The following is a 15,192-nucleotide window of genomic DNA, read 5'->3' as shown; positions in this document are numbered from 1 at the left end:
CCATGGCTATGTATCGGGATATCAATTTCTGGCGGGAGCAATACATCAAATGGGTGCCTTTGGCAGGGTCTTCAGCATTCTTTCCCATTCTTGATAATACTTGTTCAGAATTCCCAGCCTACATATCCAGTGAAACTGAACAGGTGCAAACTGTCTGTGACTAAAGAGACATTTAGATAACAATAAGAATGCAAACTGCTCTATTACATGTTTTATATTCTCTCAGAGCTGTAGTTTTCTACGATGCTGCTTATAAGAGATTTGTTATTTATCTCAGAAAAAACAAAAAAAGGGAAATGAATCCAACAAGCTAGCCAGAGAATGCCCGCTGAATCAGATAATTGATTGGAGCGATCAGCAAGACAGAATCTTTAATTTATAAAAAAACAGCTAAAAAGGACTAAAAGTGGCCAAATTTAGATTAAAAACATATATTCTACAAACCCGTAATGACTGTGAGCGATTAAATACAATTTCAGACAGGTGCCATTATGAAGCATATCAATATAATTCATCCTGGTTTTTTTAAAAAATTAGGATTCTAAAATTTCTCTTTGGAGATTATACTTTCCTTACTAATCCTATAGACCACGGGTCAAACTTGCCGTGTCACGTTGCCATCACATGGCGGTTCTTCCATTTGCAGATCTGGGGTGGGTGTGGCCTGTGCATGGCGCATACAATCCACGGGCCACTAGTTTGATACCCCTACTATAGAACTTGTTACCTTTTTTGTTTTTCTTCTATCAAATGAAGCAGTTTTTGTGTCTACAGTTCCAAATTATAAGCATCCAGTAATTATTTTTACAGCTTGTCCAGTTGAACTCTGCATAGATAGGATCCTTACTGTTTGGATATGATGAAACTCGTCAATTCTGTTTTGATCTTTGCCTTAAATCTACATCTCATCAGGCCTGTTGGAAGAGGTGTGTTCTGGGTTCCATCTGCAAATGAGCTCCATCTGACAGGATCCAGACTATGTGGCTTTTCTACAATGGTTCCCACCCTCTGGAACATCCTACCTCCCCATTTCCTAGGTGTTGCCTGTTCCTCTTTAGGAAAGTCTTGTATATGTGGTTCTTGCAGCAACTTTGGAAGCTAATGGGGAACCTGTGCAATAGTCATATAGGTAGTCCTTGACGTACAATCACAATTGAGCTCAAAATTTCCATTGCTAAGCAAGACAATTGTTAAGTGGGTTTTGCCCCATTTTATGAAGCCGAGGTGGCGCAGTGGTTAGAGTGCAGTACTGCAGGCCACTTCTGCTAGTTTACAGTTCAAATCTCACCGGCTCAAGGTTGACTCAGCCTTCCATCCTTCCGAGGTGGGTGAAATGAGGACCCAGACTGTGGGGGCAATATGCTGACTCTGTAAACTGCTTAGAGAGGGCTGAAAGCCCTATGAAGTGGTATATAAGTCTAACTGCTATTGCTATGAACTGATTACAGCTGTTAAGTAAATTACTGCCATTGCTAAGTTAGTAATACAGCTGTTAAGTGAATCTGGCTTCCCAATTGTCTTTGCTTGTCAGAAGGTCACAAAAGATGATCACATGACCTGGGCCATAAACACATGCCAATTATCAATCACCCAAATTTTGATCACAAGACCACGGGGATCCTGAAACAATTGTTAAGTGTGATAAACAGTCATAAATAACATTTTTCAACCAACCAACATCAGGGTTGGTTGATTTTGACACTGCGGGAGGGGAGAAGATACCAATTTAATAGATAGAGGAGAAGAAAAAAAAACTTCTGTAATTACACAAAATTGCCCCAGCAGATATTCCTAACAAACTAGGGGTGAAATTCAGCAGGTTCTGACAGGTTCCGGAGAACCGGTAGAGGAAATTTTGAGTAGTTCAGAGAACCGGCAAAAACCACCTATGGCTGGCCCCAGAGTGGGGTGGGAATGGAGATTTTGCAGTATCCTTCCCCTGCCACATCCACCAAGCCACGCCCACAGAACTGGTAGTAAAAAAAATTGCATTTCACCACTGTAACAAACCTATCTGGGTCATTGAAAATGACCTTTCAAGCACATGGTAATTTTTGATGGATATCTAATTGTTGGATTCATATTGGAATCATAAATTAATCAATTGATTATATTCAGCATTTTGTTGAGAAAAGCATTAGTGAGACATCCATACAGAAACTTCCCCTCATTTCTTATTTCTAAATGTGTTAGAACTTTAAATTTCCAGAATTCCTACTCAGCATGACCAACAGATCACAACATAAAAACACATATTTATTTTATTGCACAAAGTACTTTTTCTTTTATTTCAATAAGCTTCCAAACAGAGGTTGCTTAAACAAAATGTGGACATTAATATATCCTTCCTTATTATCTTACATTGTGATTAAAAGTCTTAGTTTTAACCTAGTTCTAGTTTTGAACCTAGTGGAACCTAGTTTGAGTAACTAGGTTAATAACAATAAATCCTTTGGATTGTTTTTAAATAAGCCGAAATCTTTTATCCTCAGATGCTCAATAATTAATAACAACAATAATATCATCCCACTCTAAAGAGATCTTATGAAAATTATGTCAGAAATCTTGATCTATGAGAATGTTCTTATTATTCCACTTTATTTAGACATATACAAAGTTGTATACCATGGAATTTCTCAGTCGAATTAAAATTATTAGGTTATTATTAAGTTTTCATCTAAAATTTGCCAGATATTTATCATCCAAATAAATTAGGCAGGTTATTTCCATAACCCAAACTCTAAAAAGTAATGTTGAAGGGGAAGCTGATTTATATGCGTACTACAGATACATGGATTATATTGAATTACCTATTTTCAAGAGTGTGTATTCTGTCTGACTCATAACACTGTTTGCAACAATGCCTGTTATCTGAATTCAAATACAGCATACTAGTTTGAAAAGTGAAAAGGTAAAATAAATAATCAACATGGTATAGTTTGCTATTCCAACTCAAACAATAGACGCACATGCCAACGTTTGTACCCCCACCGTTCCAATCCAATTATTCTAAATAAAGAAATTAAGATGGCATTAGGAGATTAAGGGAAAGTCGCAAGAATGGATAAGAGAGATTTTAGGTTTCTTAAGCATTCTGCCCTGTAGATTGGATGCTTAGATATTATCCCAAGCTACATAGAAACTGCTTTCTCTGAGCAGCTCCTATGTAACTGGGATCAGGTTTAAATGCTCAGGCATACTTTAAATACATGGCAATGTGATCAGTGAAATTGAATGACAAAGAAGAGGAAAACATGAATGAAAAGCAATGGTAAGGAAGGGTAAGGAAGAACAAGTCTTGCAGACTAGAACATCTCTCATTTAGACATTAGTTTAACAATTAGGAATAAAACCTGCTCCAGTTTGGTGCAAAGGGAACCAATGTTTCACAGGGGTTTATTTGTGGTAAAGATTCATATTTCCAAATGCAGAAAATGTATGTGTTAAAAAGGGCAGTTGCTCCCCAGGAACTCACATCACAGCACCAAACATAACTTTCTCTCCTCCAATTTTTCCCAACTACACTTTAGGTAGATTAGGTCAAGAAAGAGCGATGAGCCCATGGGTCATCCATGGCTGGGAATAAACTTGAGTCTGAATTTCAGAAGTCCTAATCCAACACCTTAATCATAGTAACACTTTTGCAGTCAACAAGATAGGAAGTCTCCCTTCTCAAGCTCCTAGCCAGTAACATATTGTAATGAAGTGTTCAATGATCTTGGGAGGAGAGAGAGGAAGAGATGCTGTCTAGGGAATGATCAGATAAAAGGAGGCCTAGCCTGAGGTTGCATAAAGGACAGTGAAAAAACCTCAGAAAGAAACCTCCCTATTATCTCAGTCTGTAAAAGCGTCGATGGGAGATTTGTACTTTCAGACTTACAAGGTTCTGTAAATGAAGCCTCATAAGTGATGAGACTTAACTCATCTTATGGTGCTTCCTGTCTAGGCGGCTTAACTCATCTTACGGTGCTTCCTGTCTAGGACTAAGCTCCTATCCAATGCAATACTTTCCCCTGTTTGCAGACTTTGGCTGGTAGGTTAATTCTAGAAACATACCTAAGGATATTATTTTGCATTTCCCACCATCTCATATTTGTGCCAGACATAGAAAGAAGCCAAATATATTTCAGCTAAAAATATTTCAGAAATAGATTTTGGGAAGGACTAATGCAACAGATTAGCAGCTTCCTGCTAAGCAGATTCTTTAAAATCATGGGCTGAACGTATTCTAAGCATGATAGATTCTATAACTAAAAAAACCCCAAAACCAATGCAAGAGAAATCAAGAGATGCATTTTAACATATACTGCAGAAGATAAATTGCTTATGTAATAGAAATGATAAAGATAGATTACTTTGTCATTAAGTACTACTCTGCCTTTCTACACTTCTACCTTTACAATTTGGGATGAACACCTTTTGAATGGTGTGGGAGTAAGGAATGGATTTCCAGAGAAAAAATTGCAGACTACAGGAAACCAGAAACACTCCTCAAGTGACCCTGAGGGCACAGGTAACTTCCAAGGGTTTCAACGACCCTCTAAAACAGTGTTTCTCAACCTTGGCAACTTGAAGATGTCTGGACTTCAACTCCCAGAATTCCCCAGCCAGCAAATGCTGGCTGGGGAATTCTAGGAGTTGAAGTCCAGACATCTTCAAGTTGCCAAGGTTGAGAAACACTGCTCTAAAAAGATGCAGATGACCAGCTGTCTGCAAGGAATATAAATCCTTCCATTCCCCACTATCCTGTCAGAGCTGATGAAGCTTCTTGGATGAGAAGTGAAACATATATCAAAAGAAAAAACAACAACAACAAGACAGTCCAACTGTCTCCTGAAAAAGCACCTTCGGGACAATAATGATCTGGATGACTAAGATTCTCTACTTTTACACTGCTTTTCATTTCTGCAACACTAAATTGTCCTGGAAATAAAGGCTTAGTTTAAAAAAAAAGTGTAAACATCCCAATCGTGCATTATTTAACTTTTTTTTTTAAAAAAAGAAATCCGTAGTGTTGAATCTTTATGGCTTACCATTAGCGAATGTCTATTGGCTGAAAGAAGGCCTGTCCCGTATCCTGATCCAAGGCCTCCCATAGCTCCATTATGAGAAGGGCCTATTAAGCTATGGAGGTCACTATGACTACCAGGCATGGCAGTTGAAGGTCCCACTGCATGGTTCCGGAGAACATGAATAGCATCATCCAGTCTTTCCAAGCGGTCTTCAATTCGGCTTTGCTGATAGTTTATGAAAAAAACAAGAGAGCATCAGAAAATGTAATAGGCTGCCTCCTTTTTGAGCAGAACTCACATAAAGGGTGAATCATATATTTTTTTCACTGCCACTGCTATGTGTCAGGCAGTTGAAACCGAAGACGACTGCTTGTAGCTGGGCTGTTTCTGCTTCTGAATCTGTTTCAGAAACAGATTTATTAATAGTATTTTGCTTATTTTTTTTCTTTGCTGACCAAAACAGTGTAAATGAAACAACTGACACCCAGAACTAGCCAAAGCTAGGGTAGAACAAGAAGCAATGGGTGGAAACTAATCAAGGAGAGAAGCAACTTAGAACTGAGGAGAAATTTCCTGACAATTAATCAGTGGAACAGCTTGCCTCCAGAAGTTGTAAATGCTCCAACACTGGAAGTTTTTAAGAAGATTTTGGACAACCATTTGTCTGAAATGGTATAGGGTTTCCTGCCTAGGCAGGGGGTTGGACTAGAACGTGACCCGTCAAAACCGCGTTCAACTAAGCTGCGCCCGATTGAACCGCGTCGCTGACGTCATCAACAGGGCGACAACAGCCAGCACGGAGAAAGAAGGGCGCTTTAAATAGCGCTTTGAAAGCAAGCCGATTCAACTTAAGGTAAGGGTTAGGTTTAGGGTTAGCTTTAGGTTTAGGGTTAGGTTAAGGGTTAGGTTTAGGGTTAGGTTAAGGGTTAGGATTAGCTTTAGGGTTAGGTTAAGGGTTAGGTTTAGGGTTAGGGTTAGGTTTAGGTTTAGGGGGGTTAGGTTTAGGGGTTAATTTTAGGTTTAGGGTTTACAGCGTGCTTCTGTCTCCGCGCTGTTGTCGCCCTGTTGATGACGTCAGCTACGCGGTTTAGTCGGACGCGGTTTAGTCGAGCACGGTTTTGTGGTGGAACCGGACTAGAAGACCTCCAAGGTCCCTTTCAACCATTCTATTCTATTCTATTCTATTCTATTCTATTCTATTCTATTCTATTCTATTCTAGCCTGCTAAATGCTTTTGAAAATTCTGTTTTCATTTTCGTGGGCAAAACAGGTCCACTGACTCCTCATGAACATTTACAAGACATTTGTTGCCCTGGGATCTTAAAACATTTTGCGTCAGAAATATCAAATTGCCATAACCTATTAAATTATTTCTGTACGCTAACTTCTTATCTAAGGGTTATGTACTTCTCCCTTTTTTAACTGGAGCTGTGAAAAATGGATCTGTGGAATTCTATGATCAAAAATAGTCTGCATTCGGACATATATTCCAATACTCAAAAAGAAGAATAAGGAAAAATATAGTATTTTATTCTTTTACAGCACATACATCTAAACAGATTTCAGGACATCAGAGCAATTTAAATAAGTTAAATGAGTAAACTGCTGGCTGGAGGATTCTGTGAGTTGAAGTTCACCCATCTACGCCGTCTACATTTCGACCTGAGCTTAGTGCATAAGACAATCTGCCATAACCTCCTAACTGTTAATGACTACTTTTACTTCAACAATAACACAAGGGATTATCAATAGATACAAACTTAATGTAATCCGTTCTAATCTTGATTGCAGGCAAAGCGATTTCAGCAATAGAGTAGTAAATGTGAGGAACAGTCTACCCGATCCTGTTGTTAGTTCCTCTAACCCCATACGTTTTACCTTAAGCTGTCTACCGTTGACCTTAAGAGTTTCTTAAGAGGTCTCTAAGGGGGCGTGCATGAGCGCACCAGCGTGCCTACCATCCCTGTCCTATTGTCCCATTTATATGTACTCTTTTTATGTGTTTATGGCTAGGTTTTGCTTTATTTGTGCCATTTTTTCATGTGTTTTCATTCTTTTTTTCCTTGTACTTGTTGACAAATAAATAAATAAATCTTAAAAGTTCCTAAGGTTGAGAAACACTGGCTATCTAACTTTATTTAAAGTTCAAAGAATTATGGAGGGCATTGTTTTGTTTTTTTTTAAGGGTGAGACCTAAGATGATATAAGGTAACGCAATGTGTCTGGTTATATTCTGCCAAAATTATTCATTATACAATTCTCAAGAATGTTTCTGAAGTGGCTACATCATTCTTACTGAAACCACATGGGAAAAAAGACTGGTGTCAACATACTTATTTAACATATTTCGCAATGCTCAGTGGAAAAACACCATACTTAATTTTCACTTAATGGAAATGGCGATGTTCCTTTCTTATTCTGAATGTGGCTTCTATATTAGGACCATCGTGCAACTGAAGCTTCTGACTTTCCCTCAGCTTCAAAAATGTCTTCTCACAGGGCATTGGGGGCATTTGTGGAAACGTATGGCATTTGTGGAAACGTATTCTTCGAGGAAGTCAAATCTAAGGCATCTTTTGTCATGCCACTACCCTGTTTCCCTGAAAATAAGACCTCCCCGGATAATAAGCCCAATCAGGGTTTTGAGCACATGCACTAAAATAAGCCCTCCCTGAAAATATTGCAACACAGCAGCAGCCATGAGGTGACTATGCACGCTGCCTCCTGCACCTCAAAAATAATAAGACCTCCCCAAAAATAAGGCCAAGCACTTATTTTGGGGGGGGGGCAAAAGAAAATAAGACCCTGTCTTATTTTCGGGAAAACACTGTAGCGGAATGACTCTTTGTATAGTAGGTCACATTGAAGGCATTATTCATTTCATCTTGGCCAGTTTTGAATGTTTATAATCGTACTGCAAGACTTAAGGAGAAGAGGCCAATAACAAGGTACTATCATTAACCTAGGAAAATAAGTGTTCTCTCTTCTTGCCATGACTTCATTCTGGAACCCAACGTTCAAACTGAATTTAAATTTTTAATTAAGCCCACAGGCTCTAACAGGCAGTCTTGGCAGTTTTGATGGGCATACATAACTGAAGAACACCAATGCAAGGTTATCTCTTGCCAGAAATATTACCATTGGTATTGGCTCTTATACTGATGCTTTGGAAATATCACTTGGTAGCAGAATATAGTTTACCTAGACTGATACATTTCGATGGACTGATATAAACTAAGATGCTCTCCATAATGGCAGTACATTATCTCCTCTATGGTTATAAAAAATATTGAGAATGTTACAGTGCATGCACATTACTCATAAACGTAACACATTGAAACTGATGAAATAAATATTAGGAATAGCTTACTATGTTATCTTTTTTTCCATATACAATTAAGGCTTGATCATCTTCCTGGCTAAGCAAGGCGATCTGTCCATATTTCCATTTACTTATGGAAAAAGAAGCCCTTTTTATTCAAAATACTATATTTACATTCTCTGATTAGGCCATTCCTTGATTTTGCTTTTTAAACAAACTAAGTTTGATCTTCTTGTTTTTCTTCTATATGTATAGATTCCAATCTTATTAGACAACATGCCCTATTTCCATGTATGCTATTTCACTACGTAATCATTGCTGATTGGCTAAACGTCTATGGAGATTCTCAGTCATCCAGGTCAACTATGCCTGAGAATCTCCATAGGCATTTAGCATGGCTGATTAGCTAATGAAAAAGAGTATGTAGAAATCTGTTGTGCTTTATGGGTGGATCTCCTATTTAGAAACGATCAGGGAAAGAATGCACTAATTAATGTTGTGCTCTGTTAGATAGGAAAGAGAAGTAGGCAGCAATAAGATATTAATAGGTAGTTAATATTGAACAGGTAGTTGGGCATTGAAAAACATACCAAAGAATGTAAGGGACCTTCATAATTTGGAGATGATGACGCTTGCCCTCCATTTCTAGACCAAACAGCTGTTCCTGCTAATAGTAAAATGGGAGTTACAACTGGAAGTATGCAAACAAAATGTCTTTTCAAAAACACTGAATAATACTGTAGATATGTACATAAGATTTCCCAACAGTCATATTAAACCACATCTCTTGTGCAGAACATTGAAAACAAATATTTATTAGACAGCCCCACCCAGAAGCCACATCATGTCTCCAAATTGCATGCCAGCATATAACGTTTCATCTATTTTGCAGTTATGCATCAGAAAGCAAGTGAAATTCATATATTATATATATATATATGTATGTGTGTGTGTATTTATATGTATGTATGTATGTATGCATGTATGCATGTATTCATATATATATATATATATATATATATATATATATATATATATATATATATATATATATATATATATATATATGAATTGTAGCAAGATGCTGCTAGCTTAACCATAGCAGAAGGCATTATCAATAATTTTCATTTATTATTATCAGAGAAAAATATATGGCAGTTCTGTTGGTCTGTACGAAGTTTTTGCTTAAATGTTTGCATTGGATGTATTAGCTGAAGCATTTTGCCCACAAGGGTTCTAAAAATGTAAACTCTAAATTCTTGTAACTGATAGAGGTTGTTTCCTCTCCTATTTTATTTAAGTCTTAGGATCTAGGATCAGGTAGAGTTTTAAAAACTCTCTCCTTATAGAATGTGTTTATGAAGTACAATAATTTAGATATTGGAAAAGATATTTTTTTGTAAGGTACAATAATTCATGAATACTGAATAACTAAGCCCATTTATGACACAGTCTTTTTTCATCAAGAAGAATCACTGGGACATAACATCAGTCTTCTTTAACTTGGGGTCCGGTAGTTGAGTACAATTCCCAACATTCAAAGGCAATCAATAGCCACACCCTGTTGTTCTAACACATTATAATTCCTGGTTGAGCAAGATTAGCAGACATGAAAGCAAAATGTTAACTTTCAAATCTAAATTAAGGGATTAATCATCCAGAGATCCACTTAAATCTTAGATGATAGTTTATCACTCTAGGATAACAACAAAAATAGTAACATTTTGGAAATGTTATATCAATCTCAGTTAATGTTAAGATATTACATTGTTGACGTTAAATATGTCCTTTGGAATGACTTGTTTAACTTAGATAGCCTTAGGATGTTTTTCTTTTCTTCTCCATTTATTTATGATACACACACACACACACACACACACACACACACACTCCCTACCTCCCTCAGCCATATAAACTTTGCTTCATGAAATTGAAATGCTTTCCAGACACAAGACAGACTTTTCTGTCTTGAACTTCAATTGGTATTCTTTTTGCTGATAAGATAAAAACTGATAGTAACTCCTCTCTTCCTGCCTGTCTGAACTGCAGGAAGTAAGGCTGTGAGCTTGCTAGATTGGAAAATGTAGGGTACATGATGTTATGACTGTCTGCTACATCCCTAAAGTCTTGCTTACTCATGAATTAAATATTCAACCTCTTTAACCTTGGCGTTTATTCTCCAGTACTATGCAGGAATCCTTTGTTTTTGCCAGGAAATCACCCTTGGAACAGGTTGCACTATAATATGGGAAGAACTTAATAATGGAAGAAGAGACCATACATTAGAACTAGTCTCACTTTCCTTTTAGCAATTCATATTTCCTCAAAAGGATTGAACCAATTAAAATGTCTGTGTCATGACAAACTGACAAATATATTGATTCATTTTAGATCCAACCCAATGTATTCTATATTCTATTTCCTTAAACCTTTGGGGGAACGTAAACACAGTGCTTATTATTACTTATTATTGTTGCAATAATTGCATATTGTTGTATTTGAAATCATTCTTCTTTCTGGATGAATCTATTGTATAATGTCTATGTCAGTGATGGTGAACCTTTTTGGCACCGAATGTCCAAACAGGAATGCATGTGCATGCCAGACCCCCCTGAAACTTGGAGACCAGCTGGCAAGCACACGCCAGCCACTTGGTTTTCTGGTTTCCAGCGTGTGCATGTATACTGGCCAGCTGGCCTTTGTGTTTCTGGAGATCCGACATGTGCAAAGATCAGCTGGCCGGCATGCATGATCACACTGGAAACCAGAAAAGCAGCTGCTGATGGTGCGCATGCCCACAGTGTGCTCTGTGTGCCACCTCTGGCACGTGTGCCATAGGTTCACCATTAAAGGGTCTATGCCATTAATACATGGATTCAGAAAACAAAATAAATGGTCTATATGTGGGGTGTTCAGAAACCAAGTTGAGTATTCAAGTATCAGGGTTGTTTACTGTGCAGCTCAGTCTTGAGTAATAAAGCATACCTGAACATATCCATCTGCTCCCTGGAACTAGCCTACACGGTTGTACAGTAGGGCATAAGACTTTCCTAGAGATCTTCATGCAATACTTTTATTTTACTATTACGTCCCAAAATATTAAATAGGCGGCAGTCTGAAATTGTTTATCAGATAACTGAACTTTCTGATCATGCTTAAAACAATTATTTTAAAGATGTTCTTGCTATTTCATAAATTAACTTTCTGGTAAAATATAATTTTAACCACAATACCTGAGAGAGAAGGGGGTGAACCCACAGGAGTTGAAGGGTTTGATGAAAAGCTGTTGTTGGTATGATCTGGAGAGTAAATCTTTAAAAGATGATACAGAATTAATCTAAAATCACTTGGAATGGATACAGACAGAGGATTGGCACTCTTCATTATAAATATACTTAGACTTATGACTCATAAGATGAAAAGGATGCTATGAAGAATATGAAACTACTATGACAAAAAACATTATGAAGAATTAAGACAGTTGTGATGGACAACTTGTGAGAAGTTTTTTTTTAATCCCTTAGAGACAATTATCATAGTAGATTCTACAATACTACATATAAATGGAGGGGGGGAAATCAGACAATTACTTCAATTTAAGCTAAAAATCTTAAATTATTATAGGAATGAAGTTTTGGAGAAGAAAACATCAAAATATAGAATAGTGAAAAATACTTATTAAAGCAAACTCTACAAAACAGAATATGGAAAAAATAATATTGACTGGTGTGTACAACTGCATATACCTGGCTAAGTAAGTATATTAGAACTTTTAGTTAAGATTCTCAAGGGTTTATCTACTTAATACCCTAAATAGATAAAGCTTCTGTGATCATTTGGGACCTGATTAGAAATCATAAACATCATTAGACTCTTATCTTGTCAAATTATCAAAGCAGACCATGCTGGGAATTCATATTGGCCACTATTTAAGCTGGGCTCATGAACTTTTCCTTAGGGTTCTGCAAAGGCAATTAAATTAATTAACCCCTTGATCATCTCTCAGTTAACCAATGCCTCCAGGCATCAGTTAAAGGAGATTTTGTACTGTATCCATTATTTGGGAGTCCTGCTAATTTTTGTCTTTGTAACATATGTTAGCTGGACATTGAAAACATCAATTCTCATGAGAACTCACTGGAACCCCACTCTGTCCAGAAAATACATTACACTGAGAGTTCATTTAAAAGTCAACACAAGTTTTAATTTGTAGAATTGCACTGTATATATACTTAATGGATCCTTACCCAAACTGGAGATGGGAAATAAATAGAATGGGTGGCAATTGGAAGCCAAGGCTGGCTTTTAAATATCAATCACTACAGCAAAACAGATTGAGGGGGGCCTTTGATCTTTTTACCCTGACTTCTGGGAGCCTGCTTTCCCATATGCAGTGCCTAAGCAGATAGTATATCATACAAATTACTGAAAGATGTGAACTGGGAATGATGATACAGTTTCTGATTACAGTTTCACCGCCCCACCAGGAAGTGGTAATTCTATGGAAAGGATTCATAAACTTGGTCCCTGCCCACATGGGTGGATAAGATCCCAAAGGAACTAGGCATAAAAAAGCAGGTTCCTCAAACCAGAGAGTTTCCCAAAGGCCTTTAAGGCTAAAAAGGGAAATTCAAAATCCTATCCCACCTCGGTGGGACTTACTCCCCTTTACTATCGGGAGATTTGAAAGACACAGTTGAAGTATTTGGCATTGAGATAGGGCAGGGGAGAAATTCAGCTGGTTCTGACCGGTTCTAGAGAATGGCAGTGGAAATTTTGAGTAGTTTGGAGAACCGGCAAATACCACCTCTGGCTGGCCCCAGAGTGGGGAGGGAAAGGAGATTTTGCAGTATCCTTCCCCTGCCACGCCCTCCAAGCCATGCCCACAGAACTGGTAGTAAAAAAAAATAGAATTTCACCACTGAGATAGGGATAGCTTTTGAACACTGCTCATCCAGTCTATAACATGGGGCAGCCCTTGAAGAGTATTCGGAGACTTCAACTCGTCCAGAACGCAGCTGCGCGAGCGATTGTGGGTGCACCTCGGTACACCTACGTTAAACCTATCCTCCGCGAGCTGCACTGGCTACCGATCAGTCTCCGGATACGCTTCAAAGTGCTAGTCGTAACTTATAAAGCCCTTCATGGTATTGGACCTGGGTACTTGAGAGACCACCTGCTGCCAATTACCTCCAAAGACCCATTAGATCACACAGGGTCGGCCTCCTCCGGGTTCCATCTACCAGCCAATGCCATCTGGCTACTACCCGGGGGAGGGCCTTCTCTGTGGCAGCTCCGGCCCTTTGGAATGAACTCCCCGCAGAGATTCGGACCCTCACCTCTCTCCAGGCCTTCCGAAAAGCCGTCAAAACCTGGCTTTGCCGGCAGGCCTGGGGTTGATGAGTTCCCCTCCCCTCTCGACCTGTGTGGTTGTGTGATTCTTGGCTATTTTAACTATTTGTATTGTGTTCTATGTTTCCCCTTTCCCCTTTTGAGTTGTTCGCCGCCCTGAGTCCCTCCCGGAAAAGGGCGGCATATAAATAAAACAAATCTAATCTAATCTAATCTAACATCAATGTACAGCAATTCACATTTCATGGAGCTATTCAAATTATTCTAACTCTCTAGATTAATTATGGTTGTGGCTTTGTCCCAAATAACTTTACAACCTGTTTGTCTATGATGTAAAATAGACATCTGAATCAGAAAGTTTAACATCTTTACATGATATAAATTCCCAGCATTCTTTGGATGAACATATGTACAGGTAGTCCTTGACTTATGACTAGTGCCTTAGCAACCCTTTGATGTTACAACTGACCTGAAAAAGAGGACTTATGACCTGGATCTGAAGTTCTGATGGTACCTGCTCCCCCAGTCATGTGACCGCACTTTGGCTACTGAGCAACATGTCTGCATCTATGTCTGCTTGCAGTGTCATGTGGCCTTTTTCACAGTGGTTTTGCTGAAAACCAGCATTGCTTTTTCACAAAAACATGTCAAAGTAAACAATGAGTTCGCTTTATGACTGAAGGGCTTGCTACATGATCCATTTTATGACTGTCATGACCACGATGGTCATGATAGTCATACTTGAAGACCACCTGTAAGTAAAATCAGTTTAAAGTGAGGTGGTGCAGTGGCTAGAGTGCAGTAGTGCAGCTGACTGCTACCTGCAGTTCAGCAGTTCAAATCCCACCAGGCTCAAGGTTGACTCAGCCTTCTATCCTTCCTTGGTGGGTAAAATGAGGACCCAGATTGTTGGGGGCAATAGGCTGACTCTGTAAACCACTTAGAGAGGGCTATAAAAGCACTGTGAAGTGGCATATAAGTCTAAGTGTTATTGCTATTAAATATGGTTTAGGCTTCAAATCAGACAAGGAAACCACTACAGGACGGGCTTGGCTACTGAATCACATAACATAAGCTTCTTATGATTTCCAAGAGAATGGAAAACTATAAATCACAGCCTGCAATTAAGAATTTATCTTGTATTATCTAGATTTTCCAGAGCCATGCATTCAATCTTAACATGCTTTTATTCTAAACTATTTTAACTGGCCACAATAAATTTGTGCATATTTGGTTATTGATTCCAACCCAAGTTTATGCTATTCAAATAATCCAAAACAAATACTTTCTTACAGATGCAAGTGCTTTCCCCAGCGCATCGCCTGTCTGTGAACTTCCTGCAGCTCCGCTTCCTCTGTTTGCTGAAAAACAAGCCCAAAAACAAAACAAAACAAAAAAACACATGAAGACCAGAAAATAAATTTGTTTTCCATGCGCTGCACCCATATCCATAATTCAGCTGCTTTTTAAGGGTGAGTTATACAAATAGTAATTAGCGTTACTGTT

General features: G+C 38.3%; 1 protein-coding gene across 10 annotated transcripts in view; it reads right to left on the bottom strand.

Moving 5' to 3' along the window:
• Positions 1-15,192, bottom strand: part of LOC116506122 (transcription factor 4) — a 420,496-nt gene that overhangs the window by 36,947 nt on the left and 368,357 nt on the right. For 6 of the 10 annotated variants that reach the window (XM_032213768.1, XM_032213769.1, XM_032213764.1 and 3 more), the window contains 4 exons: positions 14,980-15,047; positions 11,568-11,646; positions 8,925-9,001; positions 5,034-5,237 (listed from right to left, as the gene is read on the bottom strand). In XM_032213768.1, coding sequence (XP_032069659.1) covers positions 5,034-5,237; positions 8,925-9,001; positions 11,568-11,646; positions 14,980-15,047 — 428 coding nt within the window. The remainder of the gene's footprint in view (positions 1-5,033; positions 5,238-8,924; positions 9,002-11,567; positions 11,647-14,979; positions 15,048-15,192) is intronic. The other 4 variants (XM_032213765.1, XM_032213767.1, XM_032213773.1 and 1 more) reach the window with 1 other exon arrangement.

This window comes from Thamnophis elegans, chromosome 3 (assembly GCF_009769535.1).
Source record: "Thamnophis elegans isolate rThaEle1 chromosome 3, rThaEle1.pri, whole genome shotgun sequence".
Lineage (NCBI taxonomy): Eukaryota > Metazoa > Chordata > Lepidosauria > Squamata > Colubridae > Thamnophis > Thamnophis elegans.
This window is presented reverse-complemented; position numbering and strand designations above follow the sequence as displayed.